The sequence below is a fragment of the Panthera onca genome, chromosome A2, assembly GCF_046562875.1.
Source record: "Panthera onca isolate mPanOnc1 chromosome A2, mPanOnc1 haplotype 2, whole genome shotgun sequence".
Lineage (NCBI taxonomy): Eukaryota > Metazoa > Chordata > Mammalia > Carnivora > Felidae > Panthera > Panthera onca.
The window spans coordinates 97,606,853-97,633,602 of record NC_138340.1 but is presented as its reverse complement, the minus strand read 5'-3'; the positions used below and the strand labels follow the sequence as shown (position 1 = coordinate 97,633,602).

The 26,750-nt window shown below is 38.8% G+C and overlaps 1 protein-coding gene across 1 annotated transcript in view; it reads right to left on the bottom strand.

Moving 5' to 3' along the window:
• Window positions 1-1,041: 1,041 nt before the first annotated feature.
• The window catches only part of LOC132679183 (uncharacterized), a 326,750-nt gene continuing 301,041 nt past the window's right edge, over window positions 1,042-26,750 (bottom strand). The window contains exons 4-5 of the mRNA XM_078435399.1: window positions 2,054-2,089; window positions 1,042-1,230 (exon numbers count right to left, since the gene is read on the bottom strand). Of these exons, the coding sequence (XP_078291525.1) occupies window positions 1,042-1,230; window positions 2,054-2,089 (225 nt within the window). The remainder of the gene's footprint in view (window positions 1,231-2,053; window positions 2,090-26,750) is intronic.

Below are 26,750 nucleotides of genomic sequence, written 5' to 3'. Positions count from 1 at the left end.
CCCTCTCAGTTTTAGATTTTGAGGCCTCTAATTGCTGGTTAATGTGGCCCCACCTCAGGCAGAATTTTGCACGATCAATTATCATTCAGTTGGCACTCTTGTGTATTTAACAGCTTGGATGATTCAGGCCAAAAACAAAATCGAAAGCATAAATAAACCCTGTTTTTGCCAAAAGCCAAACTTGAAAAAAAATTATTTAAGCTAGAACTTGGAGCCCAAATTCTCTAGAGTGTCATGGCTGTGACAGTCTAACCCAGTGATTCTGAGTGCGGTCCCTTAAACAGTAGAATCAGCATCACTTGGGAAACCTGTTAGAAATAGAAATTCTGGTCTTTTACCCCAGACCTACTGACACAGAATCTCTAAGGGTGGGGCCTAGCAATCTCTGTTTTAAGAAGTCTTCCAAGCAATTCTGGCCCACACTCAAATTTGAGAATCACTTATTGATCTAATCTAATCCCACTGACCATTTGGTCACATCACCTATTTGAACAATTATGATTGTTGTCACTCAACCTCTACTTCTCTCTCCTAACCCCTCCTTTGCATTGTTGGTACTGATCTTCCTAAAGCACCTTTTAATTATATCATTTCTCTTCTCAAATTGCTTCAGTGGCTCTATCGCCTGCCACATATGCAGTTATTGTAGCTAAATGGGGTTCTCACTATCAAATCCTACCAACTAGTTTTACAAAGGAGACCATTGTGGGACAGGGAATGAAGGTGGAGAAGCCTGGGCAAATCAGACAAATCCTTGACATCAATCACATCAGCATATTTAGATTTGGTTTAAAATGTGCCCGTTGGCAGCTTTGGGGAGTGGGAGACACTGGAGAAGTTGTGCCATGAGAGGGAAACATGCAAACTGGGGTGTGTGGTTAGATGGGGCAAGAGGTCTAGGATCCAAGCCTATTGCTTTGTTTTTGCTTTGGGATAGTCAGAACCCTTTGTGTTTTCTTGGAACTAGCTCATGGGGTGTATTAGTTTGCTAGGGCTGCCTTAACAAAGTGTCACAAATGGCACGGCTTAAACAGCAGAACTTTATTGTCTCCCAGTTCTGAAGTCTGCAAGTCTGAGTTTCAGGTGTTCGCAGGACTGGTTCCTCCTGAGAGCTGAGAGGGAAGGATCTATTTCCCCACTTCTCCACTTGGCTTGTGGAGGGCTGTCGTCTTCTTCCTGTGTCTTCACATCACCTTTCCTCTGTGTGTATCTCTGTGTCCAAATCTCCTCCTTTTATAAAGACATCAGTCTTATTGAATTATAGCCCATCCTAATGACCTCATTTTAACTCTTTAAACTCTCTCTTTTAACTCTTTAAAAACCCTATCTTCAAATAAGGTTGCAACCTGAGATACTGGGGGTTAGGAATCAATATACAAATTGGGGGTGGGAAACACAATTCGACCCATAACATGGGACCAACCACCTTCTCCTCTACCCTTGGGTGGTCCAATGTAATGATCCCAAGAGGAGTAGTGTGAAGAGTGGTGAGTGGGCAGGTGCCATTCAGAACCATTTTTTTCCCCAACCTGGCAAACAGCTCTGACACTCATTCTAATTCTAGAAATGAAGAATGTTAACACTGGAGATTCTTACAGAGAACTTATAGCCTGACCTCATCATTTTGAAATGAGAGCCCACTGTTGGAAAGAGTTTCGCCCACCTTCACAAATCGGAGCAGGCTTCTGATTTCAAGTACTGTGCTTTTGAGTACGCTGCATTCCTAAGTGAAGAAGGGACTGGCCCAAGGTCACAGCAGAGATGGGACTGCCAGACTCAGTTCTCCTTACAGGAGTCTGTGCCCTTTATGGTTAGTGCTGAAGGCAGGTGTACTTCTGAACACTAAACATTGCGTAACACTTGTGTGCGTAACCGTAACTTTCCAAAGTCACTTTCCACCTGAGACAACAGTATTATTGTGATCTACTTTCCACCAAAATGGATTTCCCCCATGTTTTTACTGTACCATATTTGCCTGACTTCATAATATTTCTAACTTGTTTGTTAGAACTTTTGTAATAATTGGTATAGAAGGGATAAAGAAAAGGCTAACCTGATGGGCCTCTTCAGAACAAAAGTTATTTATTTCCTGCAAATTGTCAGAGAAAAAGAAAATAGATTCAGGAAGGTTTTTTTGTTTGTTTGTTTGTTTTCTTTCTTCTTTTTTTTTTTTTATCTTTTAAGACACACGCCTGCAGAAAAAGAAAGATTTGCTGATCAGTTGCTGCCCTTGGTGGGGGAGGGGGGTGGGGAGGAACTAGGATAAAAGCCTCATTAATTTTGACTTATTGTGAGTTTGTGATTATTTGAATATATTGAATAATGTAAATAAGATCATGGGGGAAAGAATAATTAGAAGAAAAGTTTTTTCAGGTATACAAGAGGCAATCAGGTGAAGAAGCAATCCTTTCTCGTTAACCATTCTGTCTCTGGCATCTAGCATATGGCCGGGCAAATAATACGTGCTCAATAAGTTTGTGTTGGAAGAACGAATGAATAAATGAATAAAATAGTATACTTACAATATAAGCAGACATTGGCAATACTTGGGCCGGCGCCCGGATATGATAATCTAATTGCAAATCTTGCTTCGTTATTTATTAAATTTGAATCTCAACGAAGCAGTTCTCAGTCTAGTTTTAATTACCATAGCCTCTTTAAAGCAATAAACCTGGATTTCATTAAAAGAATTATATTACCCAAACTTCATTAATTCATGCTCCTCTTTTCCTTTATTTAGTATGGCACGGTGAAGTCTAATTTCATTGAAATGACCCAGAGGGAAGTAAGTGATACCAAATAGGAGACAAAAAAAAAAAAAAATGAGTGAAGAAAAACTCCAGTGTTTACCAGAATCCCTGTGTTTCTTTATGAAAGTCAGCCTCACCTGAGACAGAGGGAGAAGAAACAAAATATATTTTTAGAGAATATAGACAGATGAGTGTGGCTGTCTTGGGGTACCTGAGAAATTGTTAGGAAGTGTATAAAGTAATTGCTGCTCTACAGATAAAAGTCATAAATTTATCCCCTGCTACAGCAAACAGCAGCACGCACACAGAAGAATCAAACTTTAAATCCAGCTGGTTATGGAAATCCTATCAAAGTAATACAGCATATCTTATTCAACTTTGCTTGACTCCAGGAGTGAAATAAACACCTAAAATTTGTTGTCTTTTAAGAAATGTTCAAATTCTTTATTTTATTTAAATTTTTTTAATGTTTTCATTTTTGAGAGAGAGAGAGAGAGGAAGGGAGAGAGAGCACGTGCGCGCATTGGGGAGGGGCAAAGAGAGAGGCAGGCACAGAATCCGAAGCAGGCTCCAGGCTCTGAGCTGTCAGCACAGACCCCAATGTGGGGCTCGAAATCACAAACCATAAGATCACGACCTGAGCCAAAGTCAGACACTTAACCGACTGAGCCACCCAGGCGCCCCTCAAATTCTTTATTTTAAACTTCATTTTCTTTCATGTCTATGACTGTACTAGGTGACTATAGAGAAGTCTCTGTGCTTGATTTTACTGCTTACTGGGAGTAGATTTTACAGTGGCACTGACATTCTGAGGCAACTCCACTTGGTCATCTCAAATGGGTTACCTAAGATTGGCATTGGTCTTACCTAGCTGGAGCCTTTCTTTTCCTGTCACTTGAGAGCCAAAGCTGATTATAATCAAGAGTATAGAGGAGAAAGATGGACAGAAAGTGGTTTCCTTTGGCTGATCTTGTTGTCTGTTTTATAAGGTCAACACTCTGGGTTTTCAGTAAATAATCACAGTTTTACCTTATTCCTGGTACCAGGACTTATATTCATGTTTATCAGTGTTGTATTTTTCTTTGACATGTTCAGCATGCTCTTGCTTCTATAGTAATTTGTTTCTCTTTCCTGAACCATGAATGTGTTGTCCTTGGGCCTATTCTCTCACATTAAGCAAATAAAACTTCTATGGCTCAGTAAGCTTCCACAGCCTTTATTATTAGCAGTGACATTCTTTTGGGCCTAAAGGAAAACCGCTACATAATAATTAGATCTCACAGAGATGAAAACCAGCAAGTTTTCCTTTTAATTGCTGAGTATGATCAGAATGGTGCATTTTACTGCCACAAAACATTAAGAGCTATTCTTTATTAATAATACTTCCCTTTTACCAGGCACTTATCACGTGTTCAGAGTTAATCTTTGCAACAACCTAAACATGTCGACTTCCTTTTATCCTGTAAATACAGATGAGAAAATCCAGGATTCAGCTCACCAATGAGTGGCACAACTGGACTCGGAATTAACTGTACCAAACTCTGAAGCCCCTGGTCTTTCCATAAAGAACTGCCTGTCAATATAGTCTGTAGTCAGGAGTAAAAGTCAAGTTTCTAAGCATTCAGACCACTCTAAAATGCCTCTTTAAAAGGTCATTTTCCAGAATATTAATAAAAGCTTCTACTCAATTATAATTCTTCTTAATTAAGTGAAAAATAGGGGGAAAATCAAAACAGAAATAGGAGCTTGGTAAAAAGGAAAATATTCCTTTCAACCATATGCCTTCGTGGCACCTATAAACTTGCAGCTCTTTTTGAGTGCTGGCCAGAAACGAATAGGGTAATAGAAATGAAAGCAGAACCAGATGTGGGCAAGTCTAAGTGACCTGCCAAGTGGAAGATAATGTTCTATACAGATGCAGACACGAACACAGTGAATAAAACTCTTAAAGACATAGTCATTTCCATTCACTGGGCACCAAACAATGAGAAAAAAAACCCCACATCTTCCAAGGGGGATGCTTAGAAACTTAGCTCTAAGGTTTGGCATATAGAATTCTATTTCCATTCCGAATTGTTTTCAACTTCCTTTGCTAAGCATTATGGGACAAAGTCTTAACTGATTGCAAATGTTTCTGTGGTAAACTTTTCCATGGGAGTCACCAGCTGGATTCCGCAGGCCTTCTTCTTTTGCAGTAAAACTTGGGAAGGAGTGGGTAACAACAAAATCTTCCTGTAGGACATCACTGTAAAAAGTTGTCAATAAATGTGTATTCTGTGTTTGTTAAAGTACAGGGTGCTCAAAAGGAGCAGGTAAAATAAAGTCATAAAAGAAAGTACTTGGAGTCTAATTCCTTCTCAGCCAGACGACTGACTTCTAGTGGTTTGGGAGTGCAACCCAGAAGTATGAGTGGTTTCCAGAAAAAACAGTGTGAGCGTCCAAACCAAGCAATCTACTTAAAGTGGGCAAAGCAGAGCTGGATGCCATTATGAGTTTGAAGCAAGAGACATTCTTTTCCTTCCTTCTCTCTAGTGAACCTAAGAACTGAGTTTTAGTAGAGAATCAAAACGTGAAAAGATTGCTGGGGACAAATTGAGCTCTTAGCAGTTACTCAGTGGTGTCATCTGTTGTATATCTGCATTAAGAATTGAAATTCTTCAAAATAAGCTTTCTAATCAGGATTAAAAGGCAGAAAATCTATTATCACTCCTTCTGGACGTTCCTTCTTATATTTCCCAGGGGTCAAAAGTCTTCATTAAAACATACAGCCATCCTCAAATTGGACTTTCCTGAAAAGGGCTTTCTTATTTAAGACATCTTCAATAGAAAGACAGCTGGGTTTTCCTTTGCAGAGTGCAACTGTGAACATAGCCAGTAGTCATGAACACATTAACCTAAAATATGTATGTTTGTTTGCTTGCTTGTTTGTTTATTTATTTGTTACTTTTCATCAAAGGTGAAGAGTGAAGTTCTTCCTAAGAGAAATCACTTTTCTTTGTTCTCCAGAGATTCACAGAGTTTACTTCCTGTATAGCTCAACCTCCAGGACTTCATAAGCACGGAGGCTATTTTTTTTTTTTACCTTATCATTAGGGAAGAAACCAAAATGTCTGAGGGCGGCAGGTCATTTGGACTGGCATGGAGGGAGCTCTCCTACATTCTTAACAGGGCAGGGCAGGGTTAAGTGAAGCCCATTTGTCCTTGGTCCTCCTTGCATGTCACTTGTTGTCTGTGGTATGTGGAATCCCTCTCTTATCTTGGGATTTCTCTCCAGAGGCCCAAGATCTTCTCCTGGATTCTGTCTCTGGCCAGGACTCATGAGATACATTTCTCTTATCTTATCCCTTGGATATGACTGCCAAAGCTTTACATTTGAGGTCTGGAACTGAGCCCAAAGTAATAAATCTTTTAACTCTGTTCACAAAGTACCTACATGGATCTAGTTCTGAGAGGGGGCTTAGAGTGTTGAGGGAGAGCATATCCCCATTGCTTCTAAAAGGACACCAAGGAAGGTGTGCCAAGTAAAAGGGTACTGGGTAAGTGCCCTCTGTTTGCTCAGCTCTAAATTTAGACTCTGGTGTAACTTGTAAATTCCTGTGAAAACAAACCCTCCAGGTGTGTGTGGGGGTTGGGGTGGGCGATTCCTTGTGGACACTGAGATTGGCAGCATCAACTCAACCCATAGCTGGGGACATTCCAGATGTGTGATTCATTAACTTTATGTTTTTGTGGCACATGTTTGATTTCTAGATTGGGCGGCAATGCACTTGAAAAGATGAAAAGGTAAATCTCACTTTTAAAAAAAGGGAAAAGTTTTGGAAAACTGAAAAAACTTACTGAAGTAACTACCCTCTTCAACTAGTCACACTTCAGGACTTCAGCTCCAGTCCCTATTTGAATCAAATTTTTGAATGTTCTGACAATACTTTTACATTTATAAAGCAAGATCCTCACATGTTCCAGTGACTGCTCAGTTCCGTTTCCTGCTAGATTGAATTTAACTTCTCATCTCTTATCCTTAGCAAGGAATACTCTGTTCTATTTTACACTGTATGGTCACATAAGCTCAGCATCTTATGGCCATCACCATAAGGGCTTACACCCCCAGTTGCAGCAAAAATACATTTTACATATTGAGCCCAAACTGCACACTGATGAATGGTTTACAGTGCACTAGTGTGCTACAGTTCATTGAGAGCCTGTGCCTCAGAAAGCCCTCACTTTCTGCTCTCTCCAGCCTCAGCTTGAAAGAAAACATCAGGAGCGGGTATCTGAGTGGTAAAAGCCTACATCTCTGTGCCTCTTTTCCTAGCCGATTCTTGTTAAGAACTGTGAAGGCTTTGAGATTTTACCACTTGCCAGCTAGCAAGTAAGACTGCCACCATTTTGTGGATACTGGTGGCAGACGACAAAAAAATCCCTGAGTAAGAGACAAAGGACTGTTTATTACTTACAGTGACAGCAATGGTAAGAGTATAAGAATTTTTTTTTTCTTTTGCCAGTTCCCTGATTCCCGCAGGGTGGTGGGAACAAAGAAACAACAATGGGAGCCAAGTGACAGCTGCACATGCAGAGGCATCTCTAAATTTAGGGAACCCAAATATTTTATAATAGGCAGTAAGCATTTCTGTGTTTTCTCTCAGGGAGGCATTATCTTTATTATACTGGATGACAAACATGCAGAGTATCTCTGTTTCAGAGGGAAATACTATCTTCTTCTTCCAAGGCTGCTTACTGTACATCCTTGAAAAAATAGTCCATGATAAAAGAGCAATCAGCGCTTCTCTTGCAAAATGTGCAGAAATATGCAACCCACAGAGAACGGTCTCCAACAATTTTGTACTTCTATTCACAGAGCTAGTAAAACATTATTATTATTTTTTTTTTATGATGAAGGAGAGTTAAATTATTTCCAGCCAGGACTCTAATTCTATCCTAGGCCGTGTTATCTTTCTGTAAGTTTGCTATACCAGCTTGGAGATTAACGAGAAGAAAAAGATAAGAAGAGTTGTTCTTGAGAGCTGAATGTATTTAAGGACTCATAACTTGTCAGTTCTTAGTAAATGTTAAGTAGTAGAAGTAAATTATTCTTCACCAAATGATGACCTTTCTTTTCACATTATTGCTCCTGAGTTCCTGCCTCAAAAAACTACTAGGGGGGAGTGTACTTGAGTGTCATTCTTCCAGTGTTCAAACATTACCCAACCACTATAAGATCATTAAAATTTTTATGTCATCCTTCCCCACAAACCAGGACATTAACCTTACCAGTAATAAGTAGGTAGATGCTAACTTCAAATATCAGTCCTGTAATTGTCATTAAAAAAAAAACCCAAACACTTACAGATTGGAAAGCAATTATTGTTTTGTCAGTTCAGAGGTTTATACTATTAACCTTTTAACTAATTAAAAATGATATAATAAGTCCTAACTTCAGGAGACTAAAAATACAAAGGAGGGGAACTTCACACAAACTGAACCATTATAGGAGTTTTATTTGAGGAGTGAAGAGAAGAGTATAATTAAAAGTGTCTCCAATTCAAAGGGGCTCCAGGTAAGTCACCTCTCTGAATAAAACAACATTTTTCTCAGTGGGAGTCTGGTCTGGTGATCATAAAAATGATAGTTTTACATGTTCTGGGAAATGTAAATATCAATACGAGAATGATCTCCCCTCCTCTTTCATTAGATTTTCCTCTTTCCAAGATGGATCATATAGCAGGGTTAGAATTCATACAGAGTCTCTCTGCTAACCAAGAAAGAGCTGTCTGATGAATGCTCTAGGAGAACACAGCTTGGGCAGATAAAAAGAATGGCGGGGGAAAATGACTGCATTGCATCAGACTCAGATTATTTTTCCCTGAGGAAAAGGACAGCTTCAGCCTTCTCTTTTGTGAGCTTTCAGCCTGCCATTACTCTTCTTCTGGGTCTCCACCGTGAAGTAAATAATTTCCAGGTTGCTTTCATTTTGGAAAACAGAAAACACCCTGAGAGGATTTAGAGAAAATAGCCATGCTCATCAGAGATACCCAACTTCACGACTCCTTGCTCTATGGAACTCTGAGGGAGAGTTTGTCTTTGCTGTCTTTATAGATATGGAGTTTGTTATGCTGTTTCTGTGGAAAATATATTCGTGTTAGGAATTGAGTTCCATGTGAAATGCAGATAAAGAAATGTCTGGTGCAAGCTGGGATAGAAACTTTCTTAAAAGACGCCATTTCCTTGTCTCTGTATATATTGCTGAGATACACACGATTTATTTTTCTTTTAAAATTAGATTCCAGTTGGTTATGAAAGTGTCTCTCTAAGGGCCATATTTTTCATATAAGTTTCTGTCCGAAGGGTATAATTTCTTGGGCTTCTAGAAGGCCCTTTTGTTCAATTCATATACTACTTCTCTGCTCATTATTGTATATCTTTTGTATATCTTTTCTATTCAAATATATCTCCTTCTGTAGGTGGTAATTACAGAGCCTTGCCACTATGCTAGTCCACACGGGAGATGACAAAGGTGAGCATCGTTTATGACTTCAGGAGTTTATGCCCTAGGGCTGTGCTGTTCAATGCAGTAGCTACAATATGTCTAATATGTGGCCACCTATAGCTGCTGAACACCTGAAGTGTGGCTAGGGTGAATAAGAAGCTGAAATGTTAATTTATTTACTTTTAATTAACTAAAATTTAAAATATCTAAGGTTTTTAAACATTGATTGCATGTTGAAGTGATAAGAAAATAAACAGAATCTTACGATTTATTTTACCTGTTTAGATGAACAGACTTAGAAAATAAGAGAACCAAATTCCCAGTTAAATTTGAACTTCAGATAAACAAGGAATGAGTTTTTAGTGTAAGTATATTCCTTTTTAAAAAAAATCTGGCAAGTCTCCCTGTTTTCATTACTCATCTTAATATGACTACAAGAAAATTTAAGATTATATATTTGGCCCACATGGTATTTCTATTCAATAGTATTGTCCTAGAAGAAATATTGTTAGTCTGACTTCATTAGAATACAAACTTCATGAAGGCAAGGACAATTTTTTTTTGATGTGCTTGCTAACATAAATGCCAGTGTTTTTTCAAACGTAAAATTTGCTACATGATGTTTTTCCTGGGAACAAAAGTGACTGGTTTTAGAAGAGTTGCTTAAAAGCCAGGGGACAAAGATGTTCAGGTGCTGGGTTCTCTCCAAGACTCTTAATCCATCATTCCCTTCCTTTATTAATCTCTCCCTTCAACCATGAATCCATGCAATATTATTTTAATAACACTAAATACACCTTTGACTTTTCATGGCACCCAACTGGCAGAAAGTCCTCTCCAAGTTACCCAAAGATGGGTTGCAACTCACAACCCAGATCACTGGATCAACCATAAATGTATAAAAACAACAGTAAATGGGCCTTTCAACTTGCCACAAGTTTTTGCTCAATTCCTGTCCCCATTTTCTGAAAAGACTTTCAAACTCTCTCTTCCTCAGAATCCTTCAACTTCTCTATCCTTTCCATTGCTCTCAGCAGATGATATTTTCACTGAGAAAATGGAAACTACTAGATAAGATTGTGATCTCTCATCTTCCCATTTCCAAACATATCTCTGTCTACATCTGTATCTAATCTATTCTTCTTTCCTCCTGTTTAATAGAAGAGCTGTTTGCATCCTCTCACAAGACAATCTGTTCACTTGCACTTTAGATTTGTACTCTATCTCCACCTCTGTCTCCCTGCCTACTCACCCCCCACCACTATATAGGGAGATTGGCCTGTCCCCATCACTGAACTGTGATAGTTCTTATTAAGATCAACAATGGCCTCCATGTCTTTAAATCCAATGGATGTTTTCAGGCTGCTTCTTACTTGACCTCCCTGTTGTGTTTGTCACTATTGATCATTTCTTTCTTCCCTTGACTGGACACAATCCTTTTCTGCTTGCTTCGTCTTTGTGGACTTGTTATCATTACAGGCTCATCCTCCTTTTTCCTGACTTTAAATATCAGAAGTCATCAATGCTTGAGGCCCTTTTCTCTTTTCACTTGGTACTGTGTCCCTAAGCTGTCTCATTATGCCTCTGGCTTCTATTACCACCTATATGCAGATGACTCTCAAATGTGCAACTGAAGCACACTCCAGACCCATACTGCCCTTCGACATTTCAGAATTGATGTCTAAAAAACACCTCGAGCTCAAAACGTTAAAACCGAATTCATTATTTCTCCCTTTCCCCAAACTTGGTTCTTTCAAAGCATTATCCATGACCCCTGCCCTCTCACCTTCACAAAGTTCAGATTTACACTACAGTCTGACATCTTTCTCAGCCTCCTCCACTGTTTTCCCCAAGGAATCTATTGCACCTTTAATTCCATCTTAGTGTTTGTTTCCTGGACTAACACACTGGGAGATGAAGCAACGATGAAACACAGTGAATACTGTAATAGATCTCACTGAATTCAGTCCCTTTGTTTTCATAGGCAAGGCTTTTGAAGCTTAGAAATCCTTAATCGGGATGGAACTGAACAAGACCTGTCATCTTCAAAGTTCAGAAGCATGACCTCTGTTACGCTGCCCCACCTGGTTCATAGCTGGTAAATGTAAAGTTTCTTCAGAGGCAGACAGTGGGTCTATTCTCAGTATGTCTTTAGACATTTTCAAAGGTTAATTTTAATGTGAGCTTTAATGATATATAACATACACACAGAAAGCCGCATAAACATGTGTTTTTCTCGATGCATTTTCACAAAGTAAACACACCTACATAACCTCCGACAACAAAATACAGAACATTCTTCACACTGCACAAGACCCTTTGGGCTTCCCTCTGAGTCATGAGCACTCCTTCCTCTTCAAAGGAAACCACAATCTGAACTTCTGATAACAAAGACTAATTTTTTTAAGTTTATTTCTATTTTGAGAGAGAGAGAGAGTGGGGAGACACAGAGAGAGAAGGAGAGAGAGAGAGTCCCAAGAAGGCTCTGTGCTGTCAGCCCCCAATATGGAGCTTGAACCCATGAACACTCAGATCATGATCTGAGCCGAGACCAAGAGTCAGTCACTTAACTGACTGAGCCACCCAGGTGCCCCAGACTAATTTTTAATTTACCTTTATAAAGTAGCTCAAATCCATTTTCCCCACAGATTCACAGTGACTCAAACAAGTATGGTGTGTATATATATGGGTGTGTGTATATATATATATATATATATATATATATATATATATATATATACATCCATATATATATATGCATGTATTTACAGCGATTCACCATAAAACCCCCAGAAACTATTTTGTTCATTATTTTGGTGTGAGAGTCGAGGCCCTTTCCCGCTCCTGACCCAGTGATATTTTGTAAGAAATACATGCCATCCTTGCCAGCAACTGGGTATGTTCATTCTGCTGTTACCTTGGAAAAATTATGTAACACCTCTAAGATTCATCTTCCTCTCTAAAATGTAGATAATAATACTACATACTAAGCTTACCATCATCTGGAAGAAATAAGTTAATGCATACAAAAGTTCATATCATGGTGCCTAGAACCTAGTATAACTCAATGAATGTTACTTTTGTGGGAATTAGCATTAGTATTACTAATATACAAGAAGTTCAGACCAGAATTTTGCAAAGGCAATGTGCTAAATTAGTGCCTTCCTATCCAACCGTGGACAAATGATTTAGTTTTTGAGTGTTTGTGTTTCCCCTCTTTTCTAAAGAGACACAAGGTGAAGAAACAAGTAATGAGTTGTTTTTGTAAGCACTGAACTGTACAGATGAGAAGATGAAAGGTGCTTTTTTAATATACAAATTATGTTTTTGTCTCAAAGCACTGTGATGCAAAGGCAAGTCACTATCCTCTTGAGAGATGATTTTTTTTTTTGAAAGAGTAAAAGTCATATTGACTTTTGAAATCCCTCAAGAACACTTATTTGGATTACACTCTAATACAAAAACCTCTATCTCCATTCCAGATGAAAAGATGTCAAGAACTAATATATTGAAAAAGGAATCCAAAATTAACTTCTCCTGAAGTAATGAGATTAATAACCACAAAGGCACAAATGTGTATATATTGTTGATTATAAATGGTAGGGTTTGGGAAGTACATGCTAGAGAAGAGTCAGGAATCCTGGGATCTGGTATCTTCTCTTTTGCTAACCAGTCGTGTGGCCTTGGACAAGTCATCTTACTTTTTTAGGACTCAATTTCCTTCACTGTAAAATGAAGTTGTTAGTTCAAAAACTTTATAATTCTATTGGACACATCACTCTTTATACCGTCTCCCAGTGAAAAAATTTTAAATCTATATTAATTGTTGATGAAACTGAGATTTTTGGAGGCTATAGAATAATAGAATAATAGTTACAGACTAAAGAATTCAAGTGTGTGTGTGTGTGTGTGTGTGTGTGTGTGTGTGTGTGTGTGTGTTGGAGTGGTTCAGACACTGGGGAGAAATGAGTTTATAAAAAGGGAAAGAAGATAGTATGGGTGACAAGAGAATGAGTGTTTATAATGTTAAATCCTAGATTTCTTGTTTCTGAATATAGCTTGAACCTGAGAGTTCTCAGTTTGGAAGCAAGATAGGGAATGTGACACAGAGGAAACAGTACTGAAATAACAGTCAGGAATCTGGATTCTAGTAGCTGCTCTATGTGATTAGTAGTATGATATTTGACATGTCACTTCACCTCCTGGGTATTATCAGATGTAAAAAGAGGTGGTTGGACAGTACTACTTAGACTTCTTCCAGTTCCTAAAGTATGATTTTTAAAGAGGAGAATGAACCAATTTTACTATGTGGTGTGGGTATTGGGTGGAGTGGCTTAATGGAATTCTGGGATCAATCTGAGGCTTGTAATTAGCGAAGAGTCCAGGCAAAACTTTGTACCTTATTTTCTAAGGACATTTGGGACACTTGGAATTCAAATTTTGTCTCGGTCAGCTGTATTCACAATAATGTCATTTACCAACCACTGCAAAGCTCAGTGGCTTCTAGGGGGAAAAAAAGGCATTTATTTCTCATGCATGCCTCTGCAGGTCAGCTAAAGTTTGGCTGCAATTGGCTGGACTGGGCTCCAGGTTGCAGGTTAGATTTGGGAGTTTCTATGGGACCAGTGGGCTATCCTGAGTATATGGACTATTTCAGGGTTGTCTGGATGTATAAGAGAGCAAGTGCAGTGGCTCAAACAAATTTAAGTTTTTATGCATAGATTGTCTCTGCTAATGTCCCATTGACCAAATCAAATCATATGACCAAATCCAAAGTTAGGAGGCTCAGAAGTACTCTCTACTTACCATAGGACCATGGTAAAAATACAGATGTATAGCACTACTGTAAAAGAGTAAAAGACTTTGTTGGACCAGTAGTCCAATGTATGACAACTTGACATATATGTGTGAGTATGTGGATGTGTAATGAAATAAGGAAGACTTTGAGTGGATTAGGTAAGAGAACAGCATGAAGTGTGAGAAGAATCTAGGTTCTATAGCTCTATGCCAATCATTGATTAACTTCTATTTAGGCAAATTCTGTACCCACTAGGGAAATAGTTTCTTATACTCTACATTACTGATTCAATGATGCTACTAATGAATTTCTACAGAGAAACTGTTCTTATCATGTTCGGTTATGACCTCCCTATTGCTAAAATCCCATAATTGCTACATGTCATAATCAGTTCTCATTTCTCACAGTATTTGACCTATCAGTGGCATCTGACACAGTTGTATGCTCTGTCGCCCAGTACACTTTTTCAGTTGGCTTTACTTCTGCTCAAAGACTGGTGACCGGAACTAGTCACATGGCTCCTTCCAACTGCAGGGAAAGCTGGATGAGTAGGAGTCCCAGGGATATTCAGGGAACACTGACTGTATCCGCTACATGTTCTGATGGATTCTCCAAGCCCCCTTTATGTCCCTTACTTCCACGACGTTGGGGTTGTGCCTCATTGTATCTCCCCCATATGCTGATGACATTTTCTAAAGGTAAGCATTCTCTAAAAGACTACATGACTAAAATGGCCCTAAAGAAAACATAGAAGGAAGGGAAAAAGAAGTGGTGAACATATGTATGATGGCCTGTATTAAGTCAGAGGCACTATGGTACGGGCACCACTTTTAGCTGTTGACATGAGCAAGTTATTTAACCTCTGTGTGCTTCGGTTATCTTATCTGTAAAGGTTGGAGTGATAACGATAGCACCTACTGCATAGGATCCTTTCGAGGACAAAATTAATATACATGAGGCACTTAGAACAGTGCCTGGCACACGGAAAGCACAATTAGTGCTAGCTATAATTATTTCATGGATTGAACAATTAAATTCTAAATAATAGAGAACTGAAAATAAAAGTGATAGTAAATTTATAAAATTTTAAATCATCTCCCATATAAACCCTAGCCTAATGAGGAAGATTCTCATTTTAATATGTTTTATTACTAGGATTATGGAAACACATAAAAAAATAAAAACAGAATGTGTTCTTTCTCTGCACATGTGGCACTTTGGCTAGAGGTAATTCTTTTTTGGAAAGGCTGAACAAGAGCATTTTGGAAATGGAAAGGAGCCAATGAGTAGGGGGCACTTAAGATGTGTTTGTAATTGCACACCATATTGTTTTATCGAAAGTCTTCTCATTCTGTGTCAAGGGACCGTGATGAGTGTCTCGAGGTCTAAGGGGCTTGTTAGAAGCCTGCAGAGAATTCGGGCCCGCCCCTGCTGATGTGGCTCTGTGATGATGGCTTTTCTTCTAAATTGACAGCAGGAAGGTATTCTTCTTGCTGCCTTCTTTCCCTCTGCATTTCCAACAAGGAAGAACAGCGGAGGCAAATGAGACAGAATCTTTTTCCAATTACCTAGTATGCATATTTCATTTCAGCCACTGCCTATGAGGAACATGATACTGAGTGATTTAGTGGTGCTGAGGCAAATCCAGCCTACAAAAGATTTGGGGGTACGTTGTTAAATTTCCAGAAGATTATTTGGGTGAAGTGGCATGGTAGGTTAATTATGAGACTGAAAAGAATAAGGCTTTTAGTTCCTTTAGAGGAGAAATTGCAGCCCTAAATACAGCCCCAAATTACTCTTAAAGCACAAAATGGTAAAAAAAAAATGTGACAAATCAAATTGGCTTTTTAGACTGTAATTGTCTTGAAGGGGAGAGGGCAGAGCTTTTAGAGGAGGGGTGATTTACTAGGTGGCACTTAGCTGCGAACTTTTACTTTGAAGAAGGGTGTATGTGAATTGACTTTCTTTACCTCACATCATCATATAACTCTTAACTCTTCATAAACGTTCCTGAGGGAAAAGGCCAAGTTGGAATTTTCCCTGTGCTGAAGTAAGTAAAACATCAGCCAAAATTCAAGCCAACATTTTTTTTGCAAAGGCATAACTTCTGAACAAGAATCTAAACAAAGTGAGTTATGTTTCTTGTTCCTATCTCTTTCTTCCTCAGGTCTTATCACCTTGCATCCTCCTCCTTTTTTTCTCCCTTGGATGAATCCTTCCTTATTTCTCTTTCCTTTTTTTTTTTTCTTTTTTTAACACATACTATGTAGTGTGCTGGGGAAGGGGTAGGTGATGTGTGATGAAAAGGGACGAAATGAAGATCTTTTCTCTGTTCTCAAGAAATATACAGACTTCAGGGGTGGGGTGGGAATCCACATAGAGGCATACTCTTCTAATTCAGGATGTCTGTACTGGAGCTTGGTCTTGCTGAAGTCTAGATGTCTCCCAGGTCTCCTGATTTTGGGGTATGAACCAGTGTAAATTTCAGCTTTGCTACTCACTAGTTGAGTGATCTGAGGTTATAAGTTTCTGAAATCCTTGGAGCCTTCATTTTCTGATCTATAAAATGGGTATAATGGTTGGTTAGTTGAAGATCATCAGTAAGAGTGGGTTTCAAATACACAGGAAGATGAAGTAGCAGTCTACTACAAGAGTAATACTGTAGAACTGCAGGTAACATGAAGACTTGAAGTACGGAAGGGTGAACAGTATTGAGGGGATGAAGAGCAGGATGAAGAAATATTAAGTTGATAGAATCAGGTCTTGGATACCAGATGAATGTGAGGGGAAGGGGAGGAGTGAAGAAAGGTAAGGAGATTTGGAGGTTTCTGGCTTTGGTTTCTTGTGATGCCATTAATTGGGAAAAGAAATTCAGTACAGATATAATCTACTCTGGGTCTTTGGTTTTGAGGGACCTGCCAAACATTCAAGTAGAGATACCCAGAGGGTAGTTGGAAACCTAAGTCTGGAGAAGTCATCAAGTTTCAACACGTATTTGTGAAGTACATAATACGTGGTAGATAATCTGTGAGACACTGAATATAGAATGACTATAGAAAGATTTAATTATCCCTTTGCTTTCTGGTGGAGGAGAAAGATGTAAAATAAATACTAACACAGTGAAATACAGAACTAAAAATATATAAGTTATATGAAGGAAAATCACAGAGTGCTATGAAAATATCTAGTAGGAGGTGCTAATTTAGATCAGGACGTTTCAGGAGGTCTCTCTGAGGAGATTTAAGCTGTGACTGAGGATGAATTAGAATTAACTTGGCGTAGTTTTCTACTAGACTGGAACTACCGCAAAGCCATTCTCTTCACTTTGCCTTATAGTTGCAGGCTGGCGACTACAGGTCTCATCAACACATCTACATATTAGCCAAAGGAATGAGGAAGAGAAGGAGTGCTGCCTATCTGTTGCAGGAACATTAGCGTAGACTTCATCTCACATCTAATGGGGCAAAACTACAACACATTCTTACCCCTGGCTGGAAAGTGATGAAGGAGAAGGGATTGGAAATTCAGGTTGAGGAACTTGGCCAATCGTATCGGCTATCTTAAGCAAGAATTATGCCTTCAAAATTGAGAGAGAAGGAAGTTTCAAGAAGGTAAATTGGCAACAAAATCAAATGTCACAGAGGTTGAGAAAGATGAGCTCTGAAACGAAACTATGGATTTGACATTTAGGAGGGCAGAGACCCTACCCATCATGCTCTCTGTTGTATTCCAGGCACCTTCTCCAGCGCCTGGGACAGAGTAGGCAATTAATCACTGACTAGGGAAATTAATCTGGCTGCAGTGTATTAGATGTATTGCATGCATAAAGGTCTGTATTGATCATCCAGTATAAATTAAATTCTAATTTTCTCTAAGTAAATACTTTCTGGAAAGAGTGAGCATCTAGAGAGTTATCCTTCATATGTACATCAGAAACCAGTTAGAAGGAATAGACTAAAAGTTAAAAAATATTTCCCCAAAGCTCAGTGAAAGCAAGAGAAAGCAACTACCTGGAAGAATTTGCTTACTTCTGTCATTTTTGGTAGCTGTTTTTAGTAGGTGCGCATGGTTTGTAGACATGGAAAAGCTGTTTATGTAACATAGCCATTTCTTTGTATGCTCTCTTGTTAGAGTAGAGATTCAAAGCTGTTTTCTGTCACAGAGGTTGGTAGAAAAATTTCCACGAGACAGTTTTGTGTCATCAAATGTGTTCAATCAGTATCTTATATTTGCATAGCACTTTAGAGTTCACAAGGCACATTTTAATGTAACATCTCATTTAATTATCTCAACCATATGGCAGGTTATGAGGGCAAGTGTCATTAATCTCCAATTTTATCACTGAAAAAAATATTAAAGAGATCTTAAGTAATTTACTAAAAATCACACATGTACTAAGAGATTGGGCCAGGATTCAAACATGAATTTTAATTCTCAATTCAGTGTTCTTCACCAAGTAAAGTTGGCTCCCCAATACATACAATTACTTAGGTGGTTAGTTTCTCATTGTCAGGTGAAACCCCCAAACTGGTAGCTACTTCAGGCTTCTCTGGGTGGGGTGGGGGTGCTTATTTGTATCAGTAGGTAAGTAAGTTTTTGAAATGCTCCCTCCCTTCTCTTTGCAGAGACAGCTAAAAAATGATGAAAGGGGACAGCCTTTCCATATGGATGAAAGTATTAATTACAAGGTATGCTTTACCCAGGGATCCTGTGTCAAGCGGTTTTCTTAAAATTTTTTTAGTGTTTATTTTTGAGAGAGAGAGAGAGAGAGAGAGCGAGCACGAGTTGGGGAGGGACAGAGAGAGAGAGAGAGAGAAACACAGAATCAGAAGCAGGCTCCAGGCTCTGAGTGTTAGCACAGAGCCTGACACGGGGCTTGAACCCATGGACTGCGAGATCATGACCTCAGCGGAAGTCAAAATAATAGGCTTAAAAAAAAGAATTTAGCATCTCAGGATTTAGCGTTTTTAACTCCTTAAGGAAGCGTGGCTTCCCTGTGGACCTTCTGCCTTTCTTTCCCAGTTGACATTTCTACCTCAGTTTCAACACTGAGTTTTACCACCTGATGTCCCGCCTTTCTTCTGGAATCTTCTGCAGCTTACCATATGGACTTTGAGCCCTTTTAGAGGAATTGTTGATATATTTACTTTTGAATCCTTTCAATTCCCCATCTCATCTTCCTTGTGACCAATGACAGGATAATGCACCTATCCTTTTAAAAAGAAAAGTACTAACTATAAATATATTTGTGGTCTATAGTTCCAGGGTTTTATTTTGTGAGAAGAAAAAAAGACAAAGAAGAAGAGAAATAACTCACTATTCTATAAAAGATACTTATATTGTAAATTATTACCCATTTGATTTGACAAAGTCTAAGTTTGAGGGCCTTGAGGCTAGGAGTGGTTCTGGCCTGCCTGAGAGATAAATGAGAGCTGCGGATCCAGGTGAGCAATGGAGCTCAGGGACTCACTTGTCACTAGGTGACTTTGGACATTATGACTCTGTGTGCTCTGAGAAGCCTTGCAGGTGAACGGGTGCAATAAATCAAAACTAATCATATCCTGAAGAGAACAACAGCTGTGTTTACACCCTTATGGGGTTATGTTGACCCTCCCTGGTGGGCCTTCTAGAAGTGTCAGATGTGACGACTTGCTAATAGTTTATCTGAAACAGCTTTTGGATCCATTTATTAAAGTTTTAAAGATTTATTTTACATCTTTCTTCCAGGGTTCAGGGTTCAGTACGTTCATTTATTCACTCAACAAACCATTCTTAATGTTCTCTATGTGCCAAATGTGGGCCAGTGAGATGCAAAGAGGAACTAGGCAATGTCTTTATAATTAAGAAGCTTACATTCTAGTAAAGAAGGTAAAACACATAGCCCATGAAAGAAAATAATGTGGCATGGGAATATTTATTAATAGCCTTTTATATATTAATATATTTAATAGAAAGAAAAATAAGAGAAAAAATAGAAGGAGTAGGAATGTATTGAAAAGAGTGCCAAAAGAAGGATCAGTACAGATGTAACATACGTTCTATATTACTGCTTGCTTTCATTTGCAGAATGCTTTTTTGAAAATAAATGACTGCAGTGATATTCAGCTAAAATGATCTAGTCATAAGAAATTTAGTGAATTTGTTCAAAAAGCAAGCACAATTACTGAGGTTTACAAATAGGCAAAACCCAGCAATTATAAAGTGATGAATTTGTCTTTGTCTCTGCGCTTGCCCACATTAGAGTCCTCTGTACAATTTTTGGCACTAGAGTTTGAGAATAATATAGAGAGCTTGGGAAGACTCAGAATTAAAGTCCAGAAATTGATTAAAACATGGTCCTTTACAAGGACAGTACCAAGTGGGTTTTGGGAATTTAACCTTCTAAGCTCCCTGCCCACCTCCATCCCCAGTAAAGATACAATGCAAGTAAAACAGTGTGCGTGACGTTCACATGTGGCTTCAGGACAAAAGTTGGCATCCTTGACAGCCAACCAGATTATTACCCCCAGGGCCCTTTTAAACAGAAATTCTGGAGCCTCCACATGTCCCTAAGTGATGGAAATAAGATTTATGAGGAATATCTATGGGACATTTAAAAATATTTGTCAGAATGAATAAGATGAGGATGCGAAGTGACTCCTAAGACTGACTTAGCTGTTATTTCCTGTATCTCTTCTGGAGTTTACATAGAACATTTTTATGAATTTTTTTAGTATTGTTAAAAGTCCCTCCCCATACTGTCAAAGGATTCAATGTGCAAAATGAAGGGTTTGGGTAGATAATTTCCTTACTGATGTGGTGGACAAGAAAAAATATTAGCAGGTGCATTTATAGGCCTCTTTTTCAAAAGGAGAGTCAATCTTCAGCAGCCTGGGATAGTTTCAGAGAATAATCTGAAGACTATCAGAGTTCCTTTCTGCCTTCCACATAACAATATAGGACTATATCTACATGGAAAACTTAATGATATGTGAAAAAATGATAGATTCATGGAATCATGAGGATGAAACAATCTACTATTTCACCTATTCTCAAGCTGTCTATAAATATAGACACATCCTTCCACACATCCTATTGCTTAACTAATATCCATCCCCCTCTGAAAGTTTTCCTTACTCATGGTAACACGTCTTCATTGAAGGCCTATGATAGGAGATGCCAGTGCCAGGGGCTACGGGGAAGACAAAGATTACTGTGAAATGGTTGCTCTTTGCTTTTAAAAAGCATACAACTTTGTTTGAAAGAAAATGATGACCCTAAAAGGGTTTGAAACCTCAGGTTTATGATTTGTGACAAAATGCCTTATTCAATTGTTAATATCTGATCCTTTATTATATTGTATATCCTTGTTTCCATTATTCTCTGCAAAGAATGGATGCAAAGAAACGGATGAGAGAAGATTAGTTACAAACTATTTGACCAGCACAGTATTGACTGTAAACCCTTTCACTAACTCACTACATACTTCACACACACACACACACACACACACACACACACACACACAACATACACACACTTTTAACTGATAGGGAATTTGGAGGCACTTATTTCACGGACACTTAATTCTGAGTAGTTTTTCTTCACATCAGAATGCAGTGGTATGCTGAACTGAAAGCATATTTTGGCTTTCCCAAGGGTGTGGGCTTCTCCCTGGGTTTTCACATTTTCCTTTGTGCCTCCTGTGGAATGGTGTGTGGAGACTGCAAAAAAGCAGAGGCCGAGTCTGACTCCTTGCCCCACCCCCGCCCCTTCCAGCTCATCGTATTCTTATATAATCCAAGAGAAATCTGCTTTTGGTTAGAATGCAGTTGAGAACGAAGGAAGATTTTTTTTCTTTTGCACATGAAAATGTTCCAAGTTTGTACAAAAGTTCTGTCAAAGCAACAACTTTTAAATGGAGGCAGCTGGAAATCATTAAGGAAACTTGCAGTGGACAGTGATTAAAGCAGGATGGAATTTCCACTCTCTGTCTCTCTCTCTTTTTATGGTACTTTAAGCAAGTTAGTGTTGCTTTTGAAACTTGAATTAGCCCTCTGACTATGAGAGTTGGAAAATTATTTTACTCTTTTACTTCCTAGAGACCACTCCACTGATTTTCGAGGCTGTTACTGCAAATGAATAAATGAACACATTTGGAACTAACTGGTGCTCGGCAGCAGTGTGCCTCATATTTCATGATTATCCTTACATCTTCCTGGTCTGAGTCTGATTTGAAATGATAACCACTGAGGAACATTACGAACACTTTGTGGCTACTTTCCTAGTCTTATATGATAACAGAAGGCTACTTTTTAAGGCCCCAATTTTTAGCTCCCACCTTTCTTCTTTAATGGCTGTGCCACTTTTAATGACAAGAAATAGTTGCAAATGAGTCACTCCAAGTTCTCTTTCTGTTCCAACTTTCTATGGGTTCAGCCGCAAGGCATACAGGGACCTTAGTAGCAAAGGCTGATGGGTAGAGGCTGAGGTCAGAGCTGGAAAAGTGTGGCTGTGGGTGTGGCAGGGTGGGCCCGGGTGTTGCTATAAAGAGGTTGAATCTGGTCAGTGGGGCAGGGCAGAGGAAGCCCAGATGGTGGATAGAACTTGGCAGACAGAGAGAGTCTAGTAGATTAGTCTAGTGAGAGAAAGACCCTGGCTCATGGCAAGGCATGTGGGACAGAGGGGTCCAGGTCTCTTCAGGAAAGCAGATTACCATTACACAGTCAGAAAACAAACTGGTCAGTTAGGAGGGAGGTGGTATCAGGAGAGATCATGGTGGGCTGAGGGAGAGCAAAATGATTTCCTGGCAGCAAAATGATTTCACTACTGGTTGCCTGCCTCACTCAGCACTGGGGAGGCACCAGGCTTTCTTAGTAGGAGTGGGCTGAAGAGACTGGGGGAATCTTTCATGACCTGTCTCCAGCTCTTCTTCCCACTTAACCACATCAATATCAAACAGTTATGTCTTCCCTCTTCCTCATTTTTCCTTGGAATACTTATTATGAAGACCAGAAAACAGAACTTACTGAGAATTGTGATATGCCAAAATAACCTTGCTATTGTGAACGTGCAGGGCTTGTATAGTGGAATCACAAGACAGCTTTGAGTTTTCCCTCTCTTCCCATTCCCCAATCTTTTCTGTCTCTGGAAGAATTCCAGGAAGGACACAGCGGCTCTTTTGGTCTATCAGATGATGAGAAACTCTTTGTGCTCTCTAGTCACCTGAGAGATCTTATTTCAGTTATCAAAATGTTGACTTCCATATAATCACATTAATGTTATTTGAAGTTGAAGCTTACAGTCTCTGTTAGCTTAGGTCTGCAAGAGGTGATTTTGGAAGTGGGGGAAGTCAGACCTGGTGAACTCTGTCTCAGATTCACCACTTCCTGCTTCTATGCCTCCTCCTCCACCTCCAGCTTGCTACTGCAGTTTCTAATTCCTCTGGCATAGGAGGGGGCTGAAGGAAAGGGAGGAGGTCAGAGGAAAGGAAAGGTATTATTTGATCAGTGCTGAAATTAGCTGATATCTGTGTTCTCTGCACTTGGCAGTTTTTCGTTTGTTTGTTTGTTTGTTTGTTTGCTTAAGCTGACACTTTCTCTTGGCAAACTTAAGTGCATTATTTGAAAACTGCCTACCCTCCACCCCCAAATCACTGGGGTATCTGACCTACACTTCTCTTGATGTACTCAGAAATTCATCATTGCTGATGCTTGCTTGTTTGATATTCTCTCTGGGTCCCTGGGAATCTACTGGTACATTCCTTTGTAAGAGTTACTGTGTACCTTGAGGCAGTCATTTGGGGCAGTATTTAGAGGACCCTAAGGCTGTCTCTTTTCTCTTGAATTCACAGTAAATTGTCACACATCCTTTGCACTAAAAAACCATTGCAATCTTTCTTTGTAGCAATCTTTCTTGCCTTCCATCAGTGCACAGTTGCTAGTCTGCTGGAGTTATTCTATTCCATGGTCCTCTGTCAGCACTGGGGCACACCTTGAGCTTTCTAAGTGGTTCCATTGAAGCCACTTTCTCTGGGTTGAAAATGAGGGAAAGCATGCCTAATTTTTCTTGTCATGGGGAGCAAGTGGGACTCAACACTCATCAACAGCTCTTTTACAAAATCTTATTTTTAAATTTCAATTTCCCTTAGCCTCTATCCTCCTTTATACAGTGGAGATGGGTGATTTTTCTACTACATCTCAGCAAGTCTTATATAGATGGTATCAAATTACCCAATGGTTGAAGAAATGTTTAGCATCCATTGTCTAAGGGCCTCTATAAAGCCAAAGAGAAAGAATCAATTAAAAAAATCTTGTTAAAATCTGATTCAGACACTGAAGGTGTATTGTTTTCTTGGTGGTAGAATCACTAAGAAATAATGAGAGTTTTCTTTTCCATTCTAGGTTTATTAACTTTGAAGAGTTGTGGCTTTTTTTTTTCAAATGTAACACATGCTCTCTATTTTCACAGAAGTCCAAAGTGCTAAACTCAACTTCTGTATACGAGTCTATTATTGAGGCAACTCTTGTTAAGATTAACAAAACAAAACATTAATTTGGCAGAGGTCTTAAAGTCTATAGTTGAGAAGACAAACTATTAGATTGATTGAAGAGACTTTCATACAAAGGCAGTCTACTAATTTGCTGAGCATTGTATCTCAAGGTTAAAAAATCCTGGCTACATTTTAAAGCAGGGAAGATCAATTAGAACATTCATTAGATTCCTATTTACACTTTAATTGTCAACTCTGCTCATTTGTTGGAACCCTTTTTTAGTCATTAGTGTCTGTCAGTAAGAAATATGTCTTAATTTCACTTATATTCATTTATTCATCCTTTCATTCAATCAACAAACATTAATAATGTGCCAAGCACTTGCCAGCTTTTTAAAACATACTGGTGAAAAAGACAAAGCTTACCCGCAAGGACATATTCACCTCAAATCTTCATGTTACTGAAATCAGTAAAGGCATTAGGTTTTATTAAAGTTAGAAAAATAACTGCCTCTCACGATGAAAATAACATAAAAAGGAGCCTAATAAGTGTACAACCTAGTTGTTCTTTTCTGTCTGTGGTTATTAATTAGCCCAGGTACTTCCCAGATTTAAGATACCGAAGTGTGTTCTGTTTTGGCTGCTATTGGCCTTGTGTCTGTTGAAGAGCTCTTAAGAACAGACAACACATATTTTCATTTGGATTCTGTAGGACCACAGAATCAAGGGTCAGTAAATCCCCAATTTTCTGTTCAGAAGAAGTTGTCTATCTTACCATTACAATATAGAGAATAGAGCCAGTTGAATTTCCCAGATCCTGGACAAACGGATTTCTGAGTACAGCAGGTAGTGGGGCTTTTGTAAACGTAAATCTTCAGAGGAAGACTGTAACCTTTCCAAGGTCACCTATGTGTTATGTTGGTATTTTACATGCCTTTTGATTGGTCAGCTAAATGTCTGATTCTTTAGATAAGAACTGCCTCCTCCCTTTTTTGGTGCTTCTGGACAAGATCTGGGTCAGCAATTGGGCCCTCCAGAGCTGCTGAATGCATGACCCACACATTTCTGAATACTTTGCAGTCAGAACTGTAGCATGAGATTTCTTCTCTTGGAGTATAATTCCAGCAATCAAGTCATTTTGCATTAGAGATTGCATGCTAATTGTTCAATTTGATCTAGTACATGTTAAGTGTTTTCTTGCACCTAGGATGACTTGGTAAAGCATTGTGAAGGATACAAAAGCCTTGTTGACCATCTTCCCCATTAGACAGACACATGACAATGGAGACAGCACAATGTGGTGGTCAGAGAGCCAGTCCAAGAGCCAAGAATGTCTACTCTGCCACGAACTAAATATGTGAACTTGGTCATGTCACAATTTCTTTGGGCCTCAATTTCTTTTCTTTCAACAAATATTTATTTTATTTCATTTGAAAAATCTGAAAATATTTCAAACACATAGAAAAGTACAGAGAATACTATAACAAATACCCATGTTTCCACCAATACAATTTAATAGTTGTTATCCTTAAAAGAAAAAGAGGAATAAAAATATTACAGAAAAGAGTTGAAATCTATCCTATTCTGTCTTCTCTCCTTTTTATCCCAGAGATGACCACTTCTATAGTGAATGTGTGTTCTTGCTACCCAAATTATTATAATTTTCAAAAACTATGTAGAACACTGTTTTTGCGTTTTTAGATTTAAACCAATTGTGCCATACTGTGTGGGTATTTTTGCAACTTCTTTTGTTCACTTAACATTACATTGGAAGATTCATCCATGTTGATACCTGTAGCTCGATTTATTCCCTATAGTACCATTTAAGTAAATAAACCTCAAAGTTTCCCTTTTCCTATATTTGAACACTTAGGTTGTTTCCAATTTCCTCCTGTTTCAAACCATGTTGTAATGAACATCATTGCATAATGTCTCCTTGTGTGCATGTCTGAAAGTTTCTCTAGTGCAGAGCTTCACAAGTTTCTAACTGATGCACCATATCACATCAAAGAGGTATTCCGATTCTGTCAGTTCAGGTCCTCGGAGAAGCAGATGACCAAGATGGGAATTAGATGTGCAAGAGATTTATATTGAAAAATATTTGTGAAGGATAAAGGGGAAAGGAATAGAATGGGGCAGGAGAGCCTTTAGATGGCAACACATATTCGACACCGGTTAAAGAAGAGAGCAAAGGGAGGATTGGACTGAAGAGTCTTGGCCACAGCCCAGTTCTGAGAAAACATCCTC